Source organism: Castor canadensis, chromosome 14, assembly GCF_047511655.1.
Source record: "Castor canadensis chromosome 14, mCasCan1.hap1v2, whole genome shotgun sequence".
Taxonomy (NCBI): Eukaryota; Metazoa; Chordata; class Mammalia; order Rodentia; family Castoridae; genus Castor; species Castor canadensis.
In genome coordinates this window covers 3,196,891-3,213,622 of record NC_133399.1, presented here as the reverse complement: position 1 = coordinate 3,213,622, position 16,732 = coordinate 3,196,891, and the positions used below count along the sequence as shown (strand labels likewise).

Genomic DNA, 16,732 nt, shown 5'->3' with positions numbered 1-16,732 from the left:
TTTCAAATCTCAGAAGGTCAGGTATAGATAAAGATTTTGGCAGTTTCTATAAGAAAAACTTATGAATCAGACAGTTTCTTCAGTTCAGAATTTTAAGTATAACATGAATAGTAGTAAATGTGGAGTGAGAAGGAGAAGAGAATAGAGACTTTGTTTGCAATTATAGCTGAGTTTTTATTTTCTAAAATTATATGAAAAAATGCATATTTTATAAACACATATAACTGCAAAAAAACACATTTTAATACAGGCACAAATGATAAAGGAAAAAAATCAAGGCATACCAGTAGAGAAAGAAAAGGAACAAGACCACAAGATTGAAAGGAAGGCCTAAAGACATAAGAGTCATTAATAAATGTGAAGATGGTTGACTAGTGGCATGAAGCTTTCCCCAGTAAGTTTGAGTTCCCTGCAAATTTAGGAATTTACTAGAACCATAAGTAGCACATGTACGAGATCTGGTTGCTCATTCAAGACCCAGCTTCCACATTTTTACAGTTTAACCCGAGAGTTTGAGGGAATGGGGACACCAAGGGCCACAGCTGCTCCTGCTGGGGAAGCTACTACCTCCCATCATCACCTCATCTGGGGAGAGAACCCAGGGCTGGCTCCAGGACAGATCAGGACACCCAGAGGTAGAGGACAGGATAACAAGAACCTGCTCATCTTTGCAGATCCACACCCTACAGTGAAGATGGGGGTCCACAATACACTGCAGGCAACTAAGGCCCCAGACTCCAGTGCTGTGCTGGAGAGGTCAAGGTCCCTACCACAGCTTCCAGCAGGTCCAACTTCCTCGTCCTCCTAAGACTGCAGATACTGGTCACAAACACTACTTCTGCTTTCTATGGTGATAGGGGTACAGCCTTCCAAATTAGCAGAGGACACACATAACAGGGGACTGACATTGAGTCCCACAGAGTCCGTATCAGAAGAAGTCTCAGTGATTCAGAAAATGATGGAAACCAGAAAATCATTTTTCAAGGATTAGACAGTGATCCCTGCTCCCACCAGATTCTGATTGGTTAGGCTATATAGTTCTTTCCCTCCAGCACTTTCATTGGCTATTGAACCTGGGCCCTGACATCTTAGATCTTTGTGACAGGAGAAGTGATTCCCCATCTGGTAGAGTCTCAGGACCAATAAGTGATTCCAGGCACAGCCCTGGGAAGACAGGCCTCCTCTCTGGACCTCAGGGGGATGCATTGTATTTAAGCAGAACCTACACCAGGCTTTTCCAAAAGAACTCTATTTCTTTAACATGGGAATGGAGCCAGAAGTCTGCTGAGAATATTCCACACTCAGCATCTAAGTATATAGTCCCTGATGTACAGAAACACCAATTTCTACAATAGTACAAAAATGTCTGGTGTTGTCAGAGTGTGTTAGTATCATGCACTTGTCTTTATGGACAAGGACTTTTCACACCTGGTCCCTCAATCTACCCATTATCACCCAAGAAATAATAACAATCTAGATGCCAGTTGCTCACACCTGTAATCCTAGTTGCTTGGGAGGCAGATATCAGGATCATGGTTTGCAGACAGCCCAGGCAAATGGGCTGTCAGAGTGACTAAGGTGAAAGCCCTGAGTTCAAGCCCCAGTTCCACAAAAAAAAAGAACATACCAACAAGTGAGCAAAATTATTAAGTACAAAAGAAGGTGTAGCTATCACACAAATTTCATACACTCAAATAAACCCTGAGAGTAATAGAAACCTGTCTCCTATTTCTACTTTGCTTCACAGGCTTTTTTTTTTTTTTTTCGGTGCTGGGGACCGAACTCAGGGCCTTACACTTGCCAGGCAAGCGCTCTTCCACTGAGCTAAATCCCCAACCCTTCACAGGCTTTTTTAATTGTCATGTGGTACATTCTGACAAGACCAACTCCTTTAATGAGAATGCAAACAACTTTCTGCTGCAGACGCTCAAGTGATAAAGGGCCTGCCTAGAAAATGTGCGACACTGAGTTCAAAGCACAGTACCACAAAAAAAGAATAAAATACAAACAGCTGAAATATTACCAAAACAAAGTAATCCCAGAAAACACACCATTCTTTGTGTTCCCATTACATTTAGATGTCTTTTCTCAGTAAACCTAAAACAATGTAAGGCTCACACTTTTGATATCCCCACTTTTTGCTTCAAAAATGTTACCTTAATTGTTCAGAAGAAACGGAACACTTAATAAGCAAACTTTCCTGAGATTTTCTACTTCTCAAACTCCTGAAGTCTATGAATCGCCTCAATGTGAGTCACCACAACTGATTCTTTATGATCAGCTGAAAGAGTCTCTGCTCACAGGAAAGGATGCTCACAAGAGATTATGGTGCTCCCTCTGTTGTCCTTCCTCTCCCATAGTTATCCACCACAGTGTGTTCCTCCCTAGAAAGCACAGCCCTACTCTATCTCTCCCTTGAGACTTTGCAGACCTTGAAGTTGGTTCTGTATTGCAGAAACTTTAATAGGCTAGTTCCTGCATCCATCTAAAATTGAATTTTGAACATAAGATCTAGACGACTCCAATGATGTTAGAGATTGCAAAATCCTCAAACATTCAATACCTTCCCAACATCTCCTCTTCCCCATGAACCCAATATGCATGTGCACAGGCTTTTAGTGAGCTGGACAATGCAAAGTCAGCTTCAGTTTAGGAATTTATGACAGCCTTATGAAGAACTGGGCTGCAGATGTGTTCCTGGACTGAGACTGGCTTCTAAACACTTACCTTATTCACAGCAACCATAAATGCCCCAAGCAGAATGGATGAAGTAGGGTCAACAAGGATGACAGCTCCTCCTGTGTAGGAAGCAACACCTCCCACACACTAAAGGGTGGGGAGAACGGAAGCTCAGGTGCTGAGGAGACCTAACAGGGGCCTGGGCCTAGGCTATGTCGCTGCACATAAAGTACAGGATGCCAGAGTTCACCCATCTGAACAGTCCCACCCCAGGGTAGAGAAGAAAAAGTGCAAAGCTGCACAAGTGAAGACTCAGGCCACAAACTGCAGTGCTGTACTTGGGAGGCCCTGGTCTGTATCAACCTTTTCGGTCCCTTCCTAACCTCCTCATCCTCCCTAGCATCTGGGATGCCAATTAAAAACAGCATTTCAGGCTTCCTTGGTAAGCTAAATTCTGCTCACTACCTTGCACAGGGCACAGGTCACAGGTCACAATAGGCGAGAGACTGAATTACATAGAATTGCTCTTAGCAGCATAATGTGATCTAGAAATGGAAATACAGGCATTTCCCGTATTAAGCAGAGGGTCCTCCTTAGACCAGCCTGTGACTCACCAGTTCTCAAGCACTTCTCACTGGCTAGGGATCCAGAACCCACCCCTTGAGATCTGAGTAACAGAAGAAGTGAAATCCATACCAAGGTGAGTGCAAAATCAAATAATTCAATCCAGCAACAGCCCTCAGCAGTTCAGACCTCCTTCCTGGTGCCTACCCAGTCCAGCCTGGGGACCCATTGTAGTTAGGCAGAACCTGCCTTTCAGAATGGACCCTTCTTCTTCCACTGGGAAATGCAGCAAGGAATATGCTGAGAATTTCACACTCATTTTCCCATGGGGACAGCCAGTAGTCTCAGAAAAGTTGTGTTTCCAGGCCAAGCCAGGTAAGGACTTGCATGACCATGAGGAAAGGCCTGATGTCACATTTCGGGAATTGGGATCACACACTTCTCGATGTGGAAAAGAATTTCTTACACATGAAATCTCAACCTAAACTGTATTACCCAAGAAAGGAAGAACATACAAATAAGAAACCATAGTTAATAAGTACAAGGAGAAAGTGAAGCTTTCTCACAAGAACCGTACAAAGGATGCAAGAGTGAAGATTTAAAAAAAATAAAATACCCATTTAAAAGAATAAAAACCTTTTGCAGTAGTTCAGACAAGGAGACAGTTTGACCCCAAGTTACAATGAAGACCCTCATTCAGAAGGTACACCAAATTTTCCCAACTGGAATACCAGACAAAACACTGAATTGTGGCCACAAAGACAACAGTCCCAGGTGCTGCAGCAGGCACACCTAAGGATTTAAATCTGGGGCCTCAGCATGACTGCTGTCCCCTATACCTTGCATGGTAATAATGCCTGCTCTTACATTAACATTCTGATAAAAAGAAACTGACATATTCATAAATTCTTCATGCACCTGCTTCTGTAAGTCTTTCTCTAAGCTTACTTTCAGAGACTTTGTGAAGTTATAGTCTGACCCTATCACTTCTGTGCATGCCTAGATAAAGGTCCAATCGTGGAATGGATAGATGGTCAAACACATACGCATGTACAGAAAGTATTATTTCTGTAACTTACTACTTATTGACAAACCATGCCCCATTCCCTCCTATCTGGTGTTGTTTGAACCAATGTCATCCAAAGGCAAATAAGTGAGGGATTTGTCAGTTGCTTGGGACTATTAGAAGATTTTCAAACCAGTAAGAGTTGAGGCCAAGTATGAGTCTTCAGATATTTGGAGACAAGAGAACACAGGAGTTCAATGGACCCTATTCTACTTCTGATCTTCTGCTCCCTGCCATGGTGTTTATTGTTTTGCTCAAACACATGCTCCTTATCCTATGTGCTGCCACGCCCCATGTCCAAATCCCACAGAGCCATTTCATCATGGATGGGACCTCCATAACTAGGAACCAAAAAACTACATTAACACTTTTAGCTTCACTACCTCAAGAATTTGTTACAGAGGGAAAGCTGACTAATACACTTTTCCTACTCTCCCAGCACCTGGAATCTAACATTTCAAACTGGATAAGATCCGTTTAGAAGTAATTTTCAACACCTTTTTCATTCCATAAGCTCTTCACCAGTCTCTGGGACATCATCTTGACACTTTTCCTGAAAATCTCAAAATCATCAGCAGTAGCACCTTCTGCCTTGGCTTTTCAATTTTCTGAATACGAAGAGCCTCCAGCCCATCAGGTGTAGCCACCACTCCTTCCATTTTCTGGATCCTGGTAATGCCTTCAAAATCCATTACTTATGTGGAGTTATCATTATCTGCCTTTTTGTGTACATCACTGTCTAGCTCTTTCCCTAGACATTGTTCAGTTCATTAGCAAGGCACTTCATAGTAAATGCCATTCTTCAAATCAAAGAAGACTGTATAAATACCAAAGGGTTTTTTTTTTCCTTTTTTGGCTAATGCAAACTTTTTCTCAATAGGTTCTGGACAGTACTGAAAATAGAACCTGCTTGTGTTAGATCCGTTTCTCTTGATAATAGTAAAATACACCAGACTGAGAAAGGCATAAGATACACACTTTAGTTTTTGGCTTGTTTCGGATTGTGGGATCTCAGTTTCAACCCACAGCTTTGTGCTTATAAATGAAGTGCCCTATTGCAGTGCATTTTGGTGTGATTGTTTCAAAGATGGGGGGTCACTGCTTTGCCCATGCTACTCTTCCACACAGTCTTCCCAATGTCAGTTTTTGAAGTGAATAGGATTACAGGCATGATGCACACATGCCAAGCAAAATTAGTATTTTCCCATCAAGTTTGAGGTTCAAGATGCATCAGGTGAATGACTTTCTGCTCACCATTTTTTCTTATGTAGTATGGTACAAGGTATTTATTTTGTGAATTTTTCAAATAAGGGCATTTATTTTTCTTCTATATTTATACATAGAATTTGTGTTTATATTTAAAAAAAATCTATATTTTTATGTATCTTTCCAAAGTTTTTTACATGTATCTATATTGTAAAGTTTACATTAATATCATTCAATTATCAAAACAGTTTTATATTTCTACTATCAATATATAAAGTCATGTGTAAATAATCCTATGTAGGAAGAGTTTCTATTTGACATATGATGACTGTTTTAAAAGACATGAGACTAGTAGGGACTATTTGAGGAAGTTAAGAGGACAACCAGGAGGGTGAGAAGAGTGTGCAGAAAAGTGTTTGTGATCAAAGTACACTACATAGATGTATGAAAATGTCATACTGAGCCAGGAACCAATGGCCATTGCCTGTTAATCTGAGTTACTAGGGAGGCTGAAATTAGGAGAATTGGATCCAGGCCAGTCCAGCTTAAAAAAAAAAAAAAACCAAAAATAAAACAACTGATCTCAAAAAATAGCCAAAGAAAGGGCTAGAGGTGTCAGTCAAGTAGTACAGTACCTGCCAAGCAGAGCAAAGCTGTGAGATCCATTATTTTGCATAATTAATATATACTAATAAAGTCTCACAGATTTTAATGCTTTTTAAACAGTATATGAAGATTTCATTCATTGAATAAGAAAATAAATTGAATGGCTAAGCACTTCATCTACGAGGTGATATTGGTAATGATAAGGAAACCCAGAGAAAGATCAAAGCTGAAGAAAGGATCAAAGATGAGTAAAGTCCTTCCTCTTTCAGGGCCCCTGCACCCTTGCTATCTCCTTAGAAACTGCGGATGGGCTTCGTCTGCAGGTGCACTGATGTGATATATTGTAACCTTGTACAGCTAACTGCCATGTCTGCTTCTGCACTCCCTGCTTGCTTGCTGCTGCTTTTCTTGATAGAAAAACCTCAACCACCCTGAGCTCAGGGCCGGTGCCATTTTGGAGATATCCATGTGCAGGCCCGCTAGCATAATAAACCTTCCTTTCCTCCAGCCACCTGGGTTTGAGTCTTATTCTTGTGGGTCAGTCTTACTTTCTGTAAAATTTCTGCAACACTAGGTAATAAAATCAAGCAAAACTGTTTTGAGCAATTATGCACAAACAGAAAGATCATGAAAGTCTGACTTTAGTTGAGGACAGGACTAAAACCCACTCATACTTATTGAAGAATGGAGTCCTTAGCCTTGTGCTGTAACCCCTTGCATTTATCAAAGTTGATGATCTGTTCAGAATATTCTGTGTGTCTCCTCCTTAAGGAGGTGATGAGACAACTTACATATGACAAAAGCAAAAATTAAACAACGTGACATTAAAGTAGCATGAAAATGGCATTAATCCCACAGGATAAAGAAAATTTCAGTCATATTGATAATACTTTAATGCTGTAATGCAGAGTGTAAAAAACTTTTAACTTCAGGGCTAGAGAGTGGCTCAAGTGGTAGGGTACCTGCTTAGCAAATGTGAGGCCCTATGTTCAAACCCCAGTACTACCGAAATGTTTTTTAACTTCAGTAAGAAACAAACATTAAAAACAAGTACTATCAGTTAATTAATATAAAGTATAGAGAGTTGTAAAGTATGACATGAATAATATTGAATGTGGAGTAGGAAGGAAATAAAAGTAAATTTTCTTTATATCCAACTAAAGCTAAATCTTGTTTGCTAAATTTTGAAAAGCCATAATATAGTTCATGTAACTCTTGTGCTAACATGGGTTACCCAGGGTTTGAACTCTGGGTGGCATGCTTCCTAGGCAGGTCTATTACTACTTGAGCAATTCCTCCAGTGAAGAAATGACTTCTAATATAGACACAACAACAAAGAAAGCAAATGAAACCACACCATATCAATAATACATAAAACAGAAATCTTGTACATTTGATTGAAGGGAGGGATCGGCATCTGCACAAGTCATTAATAAATGTGAAGATGGTGGACTGGACTAGTGCATCAGTGTGAATTATTAGTACATCTGAGGTATAGAGTCAGAAAGATAGTGAAGCATTATCTTTCTAATTGGACAAACATGGGAAGGCACTGAAGGTTCAGTAATGGACAATGCCCTATACAAAGTAGAAAACTGAGGATCAAAAGAGAATGAGAGAAGAAAAAGCATAAGCCTGTAGCATCCACAGGATCAGGCATCAGACTTAAGTAATAGAAAGGAATAGACTCACAGAACATGTGCAGTTTCATGGAAAATAGACAGAAATATATGAATATGACAGTATGTACATAGTAGACACTGAGAGACAAAGAGAACCACGGTGTGTAGCACAGAGCACATGCTGAAATGAAAGAGAAAAAAGAGACTCAGGAAGAATAATCAATGCTACTCTCAGAACAGAGCCTAAAGACAAATGGACTGTTCATAACATGCTGGCACTAGGAAACCTCTCTTCTTCTAGGCATTGTTGACAGGCAGTGGTGACAGTCCATGCAGGTAAGCTCCTGAGTCTGGAACTTTAGCCCTGAAAGGTTCCTGCGTAATCCCATCTCTGGGAACACCCAGCAAGGGTCAGTTGCTGATCCAGTAAGTGCTGGCCTGGAGTCTGATCTCACTACAGGGGAAAGGCCTCAAGTGAGATCAGGGCAGATCTACATGTGGTGGGAAACTGGTCAAATATGCAGATGAGAGAGGAACTCTCTTTCCGTTTGGGTCACTGATACGGAAGCATACTGAACTATTGCATAAAATTAAAACCTAGCAGAAAATTTTTAAAATGGTATGTGAATTCACTCATAAATAAAACAGATTTAAATCAAAGTAAAAACACCTTATCAAGTGATCTGATATGATTAAAATAGACAGTATCATATTCACTTAAGCGGCACATATACTGAAATTGGAATGATACAGAGATTAACATGGCCATGCACAAGGATGATATGCAAATTCCTGAAGCATTACGTATTTTTTTTAAAGAGAGAGTATCCATGAAACTCAAACATAAGTAACAGAGTTATGTCACATTAATACATGCACTTTATTTACAGAGCTGTTATTATTTGAAGTAGGGTGCTGCCAATGTCCAACTACTGCTTTAGCAGTCCTCCAACCTCAGGTTCCATTGCAGCCAGGTTTACAAGTAGACAATAGAATGATAAACATAAAGCTTTTGTTCAAATAATGCATTTATAGTGTGGTCGTGTCATCTGGAACATTATGCAAAAATTTAAAATTTGGGCATGTTTCATATACAGCATTCAAATATGTGAAGAATTTTCACTGGAAATTAACTGGCTTTTAAAAAGATTTTGTGTGTTACTCATTGAAACAGGGTCTCCCTACTTTGTCCAGGCTGCCAGGTGCTTCCTGTGTTTCTTGATGGACCTCAAACTTGTCATCTATGTTCCTTTACTGAAGATATTTGCAAAATAACACCAAGTATAATCACAGGTTTCATTCCATTGTGCATTTCCATTTGTGGGAAACATAAAACCTTTTGTATATCTCTTTCAGTAAAATTTCCTCTTCATAACATCATCTGTGAATGAAACCAAGCCAAGTACAAGTGGCATCACATGCTTAAAGGTCAGGGGCTCCTACCACATCCCACACCATCTACAAGAAGAATTGTGAAACTTATGGCAGTTGAGATAGAGACTGTCTTTGCAAGAAAGACACATGATTGGGTCTTGCAAGTACTTACCTCAGGTCATGGTCACCACACCCTCATTCATCATCTACATACATAATCTGCCTTCTGACACCACATTGGGACTATTTTTAAATTGAAAGTAGAATATAAATACCCATTTGTTGACTGGTTCCATCAATTGCATGTTGTACACTGGGATTCTAGCACTTCTCATTACAAATTCCTACTACTTGTTCCCATAAAAGTAATACCAAATGTTCTAAGACTGAATAATCTTATAAATTAATGAGAAAAGCTCCATATTTACTGGTATCTGGGAATTGCTATTGGGATAAACTTTGACAATTTAACTGGTAAAAGGGGAGAATTCTCAGAAGAAATTTACACCAACAACATCCTACTATAGGTAATAAATATGCTTCCATTATAAAAATAATTATTTTCAGATTTCTACAATGCCTAGGACTGGGAGCCAGTTGATGGTAAACTAAAATACACTCCCTGTGATAACTGAGTATTTGCCTGTTTCTCCTATGTTCTTCAGAGGGGTCCTATAGGATGAGTGCCCAAAATACATGGCAATGTTCACATGGAAAAAACAGCACACAATTTACAGAATTTATGAGATAAAGTAAAACTATAAAATTTGTAGAGAGCTAGCATTCCTCAACATAAGTTGGGCAGAGAGTCATGGGAAAAAATGACACAAGTATACTCAAATTAAAGATACAGAGCATAAAATATTAAGATCAAGTTTTTTATTAGTGTTAATGTTTACAAGAACATTATTTTGGAGACAGTAATATAATCTACTGCATGTGATTTCATATTGTGGATGCTTAGACCTAATGCACATAAATTGGAGTAACTTTAGAATATGGAACACTATGAATCCTGAGAATTCAGGGGTTTTCCTGAATGAGGTCTTGTGGGAGCCACATAAAGTATGTAACCATGGGTATCAAATGCCTCTGTACACATTGAACTGGAAAAGATAAAACTTGGAACATTACAGATATCACAGGGCTGGTGGATTGTCTCAAGTGAGAAATGCTTGCTTATCAAGCATGGATCCCTGAGTTCAAACCACAGTACCACCAAAATAATAAACCAGAAATCATTAAGAAATACCTGTTGTATATGATAGTGCAAATTTTCCTCATGAGAAAAAGGGAAACATGGTGAACAGGAAAATGGAAAAACTGTGCATGAAGACAGTATCAGGTCCACTCCTACACACAGGGAACAAATAACAACTATGAAGAGACAGACAAATGTGGATTGTCAGTCAAAAAGCATTATATGAGTTCCTCAAACTGCTTTTGATGAAAAGCACGAACTCCATACTCAGTCCATGAATTAACTAAATGCAGGAAAAAACATGGCATCTCTCCATTTTCAATTAGTCTTTTCACTGAGCCATTCACCCTGCAGTCACCTTGCAACCCACTTGGAATCTAGGAAGGAGAAGGTAGATATTTTCTTTATGACATGAAACCAAATCTAACCCCAAGAGTAGACCCTCCCTTGGATGGACCATCCTCCAGATAACAATCCCAGAACCTCTCCCAAAACTACAGCTGAGTTATAACAACTAGACCACACCTTTGAAGGAAACTGTTTAACCGTGCATATCTTTGGTCCCTGCCCTCTGTTCTTTGCCTTTTTAAATCTATATCTCTGTCTGTAACCTACAGATGGTGAACATGGTACTTACTCTAGCTGTGCTTTAATTTTCCTATCTCTGCATTCACCATGTTTCTTTATTTGAAATTGAAGGGTAATTAGCTGGACATACAATGTGGAAACAGAAGAACTTGTGCCCTGGATCCAAAATTCTTTTTTCAGAATGCAAAATTGCTGAAAAATCTTAGGCAGTGGACTCATTTCAGAAAGCCTTTCTTGGAACTGTCTAAAGTAGAATCAAAGGTTATGTAAGCAAGCATGTTGAAGAAACAGCGAAGTGGAAATACTATGTACAGGAAGACAGTATCAGTGCAGACTTAGAAATCATCAAAGGATTATACAGTAATTATGATAGATAGACAAGTTCAATGAAACCTTCATTATAGGTGCTCAATGGTGGACTAGAACAAGAAGAAAAATGAATCAACATGAAAATGATTGAAATTATGCAGCCAGAAGAGAAAGAAAACACTTTAAAACTTGCAGAATGTATCACCAGTATCTGAATTTTATAAATTGTTGAAAGATCTTTACAGGGAAACAAAACATATAAGCTAAGAACTTAGATCACATAAAGAAAAACAATGTTAAGAAATTAAGAAATAAACAAAAATGCTTTACTTTCTTCCTCACTACTGGTATTCAAGGAAAACCTTTGCTTAAAGTCATTGAAAGTGAACTATGAACTTGGCGATCATACACTATAACAAGAACAATTAGTAAGAACAGTTATACATGGATTGAACAGTAATAGTGGAGAACATACCAATATAACTGTTCTGTCATGAAGCAGCACATTTTTATTTGAAATACATTTAACTTACATGGAAAAGGATTTTACATGTTTGGGAATTACTAACAATACATTTTAAAACTACTTGGTATCAAATGGGGGATAGAAAATGTGATAATATAATTAATAAAGGACCTCACCTGTCAGAAAGGCTCAAGTGGTATAGTGCCTGCCTTAGCAATCACAGACCCTGAGTAATAAATAAGTAATTAAATAGGTATATAAAGGATTTAAGAAAATTATACTACACCAACTAAATACCCAGAACATCATTTTGCTGAATTTATAACCATCTGAACTTCAAATAAATAGAAGAACAGCATTTACACAGAACAAAGGAACAGCAAAACAAGAATGACAGGTAGAGAGGAATGGGTGAGATGGGAGTGAGAGTAACATGAAGGAACAAGTAGGAAAAATGCTCAACAGCAGAGGTCATCAGTATAGTACAAGCATCATCATAAAAAGAAGCTCTTTAATGCTAATCGGACAAGTATAATAAAGTAGAACATTTCTCATAGTGGCAAATCACAGAAGAAGCAAATATCCATAAAAGTTCAGAAAAATTCACACACTATCAAAACTTCCTAGTAAATTTAAATTATCTATACTCTACAGAGCACCAATCCCACAACCCCTACCCTAAAAGAATATTCTGCTAACAGTATAAAACACTAGGAAAACTTTACATAATGAAAACAATTCCTTGGGTCAACCTCACCACAAGGGATATGGTTTATGGGTTTGAGTCTTTGTGAAAGATGTATTGCTACAGCAACTGTGGTCATGCACTCACTTTAAGGTGAGTAAAATACTCAGAGTCATCTTCTGACATCCTGTGACCTTAGTGAGCTGTCTTTATCTTTCTCCATGCACACTGATATGTGTTAATTGCAATGTTTACTTTCAGAAACCTTCTGGTCTCTTCCACCATTGTAGGTTTGTTTAGTATATCCACATAGTTTATGCCTAACTGCTACCTAGAAGTCTATTCAATGTGTACTTTTTCCTTCATAAAACAAGCTTCACTTTTGCTCAATTCATGTACCTTGCATGAATTCATCTCTCACAAGACATAACTATCAAGAACAGATCCTCTGGTAAATTATCAAACATTCCCCAAAGACCCCAAATGTTATTACTCACGCTGAATTTCTTTGCCATAGCTTCTGATAACAAATATGTGGTATTAGCAACATAAACCAACTTTCAAATACCAAGCATTGTCCTTCAACTCAAATCTAACACCATCCAGACTTAGCAGAGTACCTCCAACTTTCTGGGCAGTGTGACACAGACAACAAGACATAGTACATGTTTGCTATGTCTGGTCACACCAGTCACCTTCCTAAAGTCATAGAGATATACCACCCTGAGACAAGTCATTAGGAAAATGCAAACATTGCTTCAATGGGGCTTAGGAAAACAACCAAATACATGACTTATTGTCTCAGAAACTTTAAGTATTTCAGAATCTCTGTGCTAGAAACTAACACAAGAAAAATGTAAAGGTGTCTTTCTCTTAGCTTGGGCCCCCAAGACATGTCTCTACTGGCACAAATTACATTCTGTCTAACCAACTACCTCAACACAAATGGAAAGTGGTGGAATGACATATTCTGAATGTTTTAACCCTCATAAATAGCAGCATTAACCCACACTTTCAATCATTTCTGCACTACAAAAAAAGCACAGAACCACATTCTTCCCATTACTCCTTTTGCAAACTGATACTCCCCTAAACACTTTCCAAATGTCCATTTTTTGCATCAAAAATGATTATGAAGTAATCAGTATAAATATCTTCAAAATAATTAGTAAATAGTTGTAAGGTGATTTGACAAATCTGAGCCTGAGTCATCAAACAAATCCCACTTTATAGTCAGCATAAGATCACAAAGAACCCAGGTCCCTATGGTTCATGCCTGTAATCCTAGTTGCTCAGGGGACAGACATCTGGTTTGTCTTGGTTCAAAGCTGGTGCTAGAAAAAATTTCTTGAGACTCTACCTTGAAAAAAACCCATCACAAAAAAGAGCTAGTGCAATCACTCAAGTTCTGAGAGCACATGCCAAGTAAGCATGAAGACCTGAGTTCAAATCCCAGTCAGTGAAAAATGAAAACATAAAAAGACCACAAAGATTCTAGCACTGGTTGCTCCTCCCAGTAAACCTAGGTACTGGGGAGACTGACATCAGAAAGACATTCAAAATTAGCTTAGAAAAACTGTTTACCAGACCCCATTTCCAAATTAACCACAGAAAAACAGACTGGGGATATGGTTCAAGTGGTTGAGTGCTGCTCTGTAAATGCAAAACTATGATTTTAAACCTAAGTCCCCCAAAATAAAATAAGTAACAAAGACACAAGACCAAGATGATCATAGGAAAAAACTTATCTTACCAATCTTCATGTCTGTACACTCCCAATTTATTTCTTCTGCTGTTTTCTCCTCTCTTTGAGAGCAAATAGCCTTTCTGCCTTGAGATGCCTGCATACCTTACTTTTGGGGCTTTCCCCCTAGAATAATTCTCTTAAAGTCATGGTCTAAGTTAATCAGCATTTCATTATAAAACAATATTCTGGAAACAACCTGTGGAAAATTAATAGTTAAGTCAGGAAGTGCAAAAAGTGTCCCCTCTACTCAGAAGCCACCACGTGCACTTGTGATTTCCCATTTCCAATGAATCTGGCAATGTGCAGGACTCATGGAAATTTAGGGACTTATTGGTAGCACTGAGAATCACTGGACTGAAGGAACAGGGCATAGAGTTTACTTCATGCTTCCCTTGAACCCCATGGACACAACTGGAAGCCAGGTCCCAGTAAGGAATTATGGGTACACAGCACAGGAGCCTTGTCCCAGCCCAAACTCCATAATCACTCAGGAGAATTCCCAACTGCTTCAGACATATAAGGAGGAACAATGTTTGGCCATTTTGTGATTTCGTGTTTGCTTAGCCAGAGTGAGCACATGGTTGCACCCTCTTGATGAAGACAAATTTGTGTGTGTTTTCAGCACTGGAGGTTCTTTAATTCCAACAGTCTTGCAGTTGGCTTTATGCAAACACTGTGATCTACTTTCACTATTTTCATGTGCTACCTCAATCTGCATTTAATTTGTGAAAATACTTTCTAGACTTAAGCCAAGGTCAATATCAATTATATCAGAGCTGGCAATAATCTCAAACCCTAAAAACATCCCCAAATCTATTCTTCACCTTGAACACCAAATACATATGCAATCCCTTTTCAGTGAGTTGGGCAAGGCAGGGATAACTGTAAATTTAGGGATTTATTACAGCCATAAAAAGTACTTGGTTGTGGGACTGACCCTGGATTTGAGGCTTGAAACATTTACACTACTCAAGTTTTTAAACATTTGTATTATCAGATCAATCAGATATAGCAAGAGATTGGCAGGAGCAGGGAATCCAAGGACCACAGATAATGCTGCACAGGAACCCATGACCTCTGTCACCTCCACAGTCTGGAGAGGCATGAGCTCTAATGCAGAGCTCCCTGAGAGTGTTCTGGGTCTGGGACACATCACAGGTAGGTGGCTTACAGAACGATAGGGTTCAACCTATCCACCCAGCCCCAAACCTAGAAAAGAGAAGACAAAGTGACAAATGGCACCAGCAGTGATTTGGTCTACAAGTTTCAGGGCTGTGATGGAGACACCCAGTCCCAACCCAGCCACTAAGGCCAGTGTCAACCATGTGATCCTGCCCAGTGTGGGATGCAGGTCAGAGACTCACCCTTCCCTGCTTCTGTGTTGACTGGTTCTTCCACATCACCAGTGCAAAAGCAATGCACAGTGAGAAACTGAGCCAAGAGATGGATCTCAGAAGCACAGAGCAATCCAGAAAATGTGGCATCAGCAAATGCATTTTGTGTTAAGCTCTGGGGCCTCTTCCTGGTGGCCTCTGACTGGTGTTTCCTTATATTTTGCTTCTTGCAGCACTTCTCCTTCAGTTCTGATCCAGGACCACTAAGGGGAGAAGGGATCCTTTTACAGGCAAAGTGCCAGGACCAAACACCTGTTTCCAGTTATAGGCCTTGTCAGGCTAGGCTTTGTTACTGGTCCCTACACAGGTCAGCCTGGGGATTCATTACACTTAAGCAGAACTTTCTCCTGAATTTTCAGGATAGAAACTGCTTCTTCCACTTTGAAACTGGGCTAGCAGTCTGTAGAAGGAATTTCACAATCAGTGTCTAAGGATATACCACCTGATCGCATAGAAAGAGCACTATGTACACCACAGCAAACACTCTTCCTATTAGAATTGTATGTTCCATCCACCCTTTACAACTTCTGACATGCTCCCATATCTTCCCAAAGGCTCATGATTTTGCTTCAGTAATGGTTACCTGAATGAATCCGAGCAAAACAAAGCAACTCTAAAGCAAGCAGATTTTTTTAGAGGGGTTGGTACTGTGGCTAGAAGTCAAGGTCTCACACTTGCTAAGCTGGCACTCTACCACTTAAGCCACTCCACAAGCTCTCCTAATTTCTTTGGACTGTTGTTTTCTCTGCTCTTTAAAAGCAAAGCTTTTCTGTGTAAAAACTGGGGTTCCTGCACACCTTACTTTTGGGGAAAACCTCCACTTAATACAAAACCTAAAATCATGTCCTGCATTGGTCATGATGTCATTATAAAATGAGAAACTGTCTGAGGAAAGTACCAGGTATGTGAGAAAGGTGACCAAGTTACCCCTCCACTGCAAGGGCAACAATATATGCTAATTTCCACTGGTTCTAGCAATGTAGGGGATACACATTCAGGGATTAGTGGCAGCACTAAGAATACTGGGCCTCAGAGGACAGTTTCTGGATTTAATTCTTGTTTACCCTGAAACTGGAACTCTTGTAAGAAACACAGAAACTCTCTTTAGAGAAAGAGCACAGAGTATACACTATATTGGAATGCTCCTTTCCCAGACAAATGTCACAAACAAGCCCAGAATGTCCAATGAATACCCTGTCAATACCACACAGACTTGGAGCCTCAT

The 16,732-nt window shown here is 39.4% G+C and overlaps 1 protein-coding gene and 1 pseudogene across 1 annotated transcript in view; one reads left to right on the top strand and one right to left on the bottom strand.

Moving 5' to 3' along the window:
* LOC109680894 (uncharacterized) overlaps positions 1–16,732 on the bottom strand; it is an 85,181-nt gene that overhangs the window by 45,589 nt on the left and 22,860 nt on the right. The window contains exon 2 of the mRNA XM_074053683.1: positions 15,478–15,710. Coding sequence (XP_073909784.1) covers positions 15,478–15,609 — 132 coding nt within the window. The 5' untranslated portion in view covers positions 15,610–15,710. The remainder of the gene's footprint in view (positions 1–15,477; positions 15,711–16,732) is intronic.
* Positions 8,456–8,555, top strand: LOC141417050 (U6 spliceosomal RNA; annotated as a pseudogene).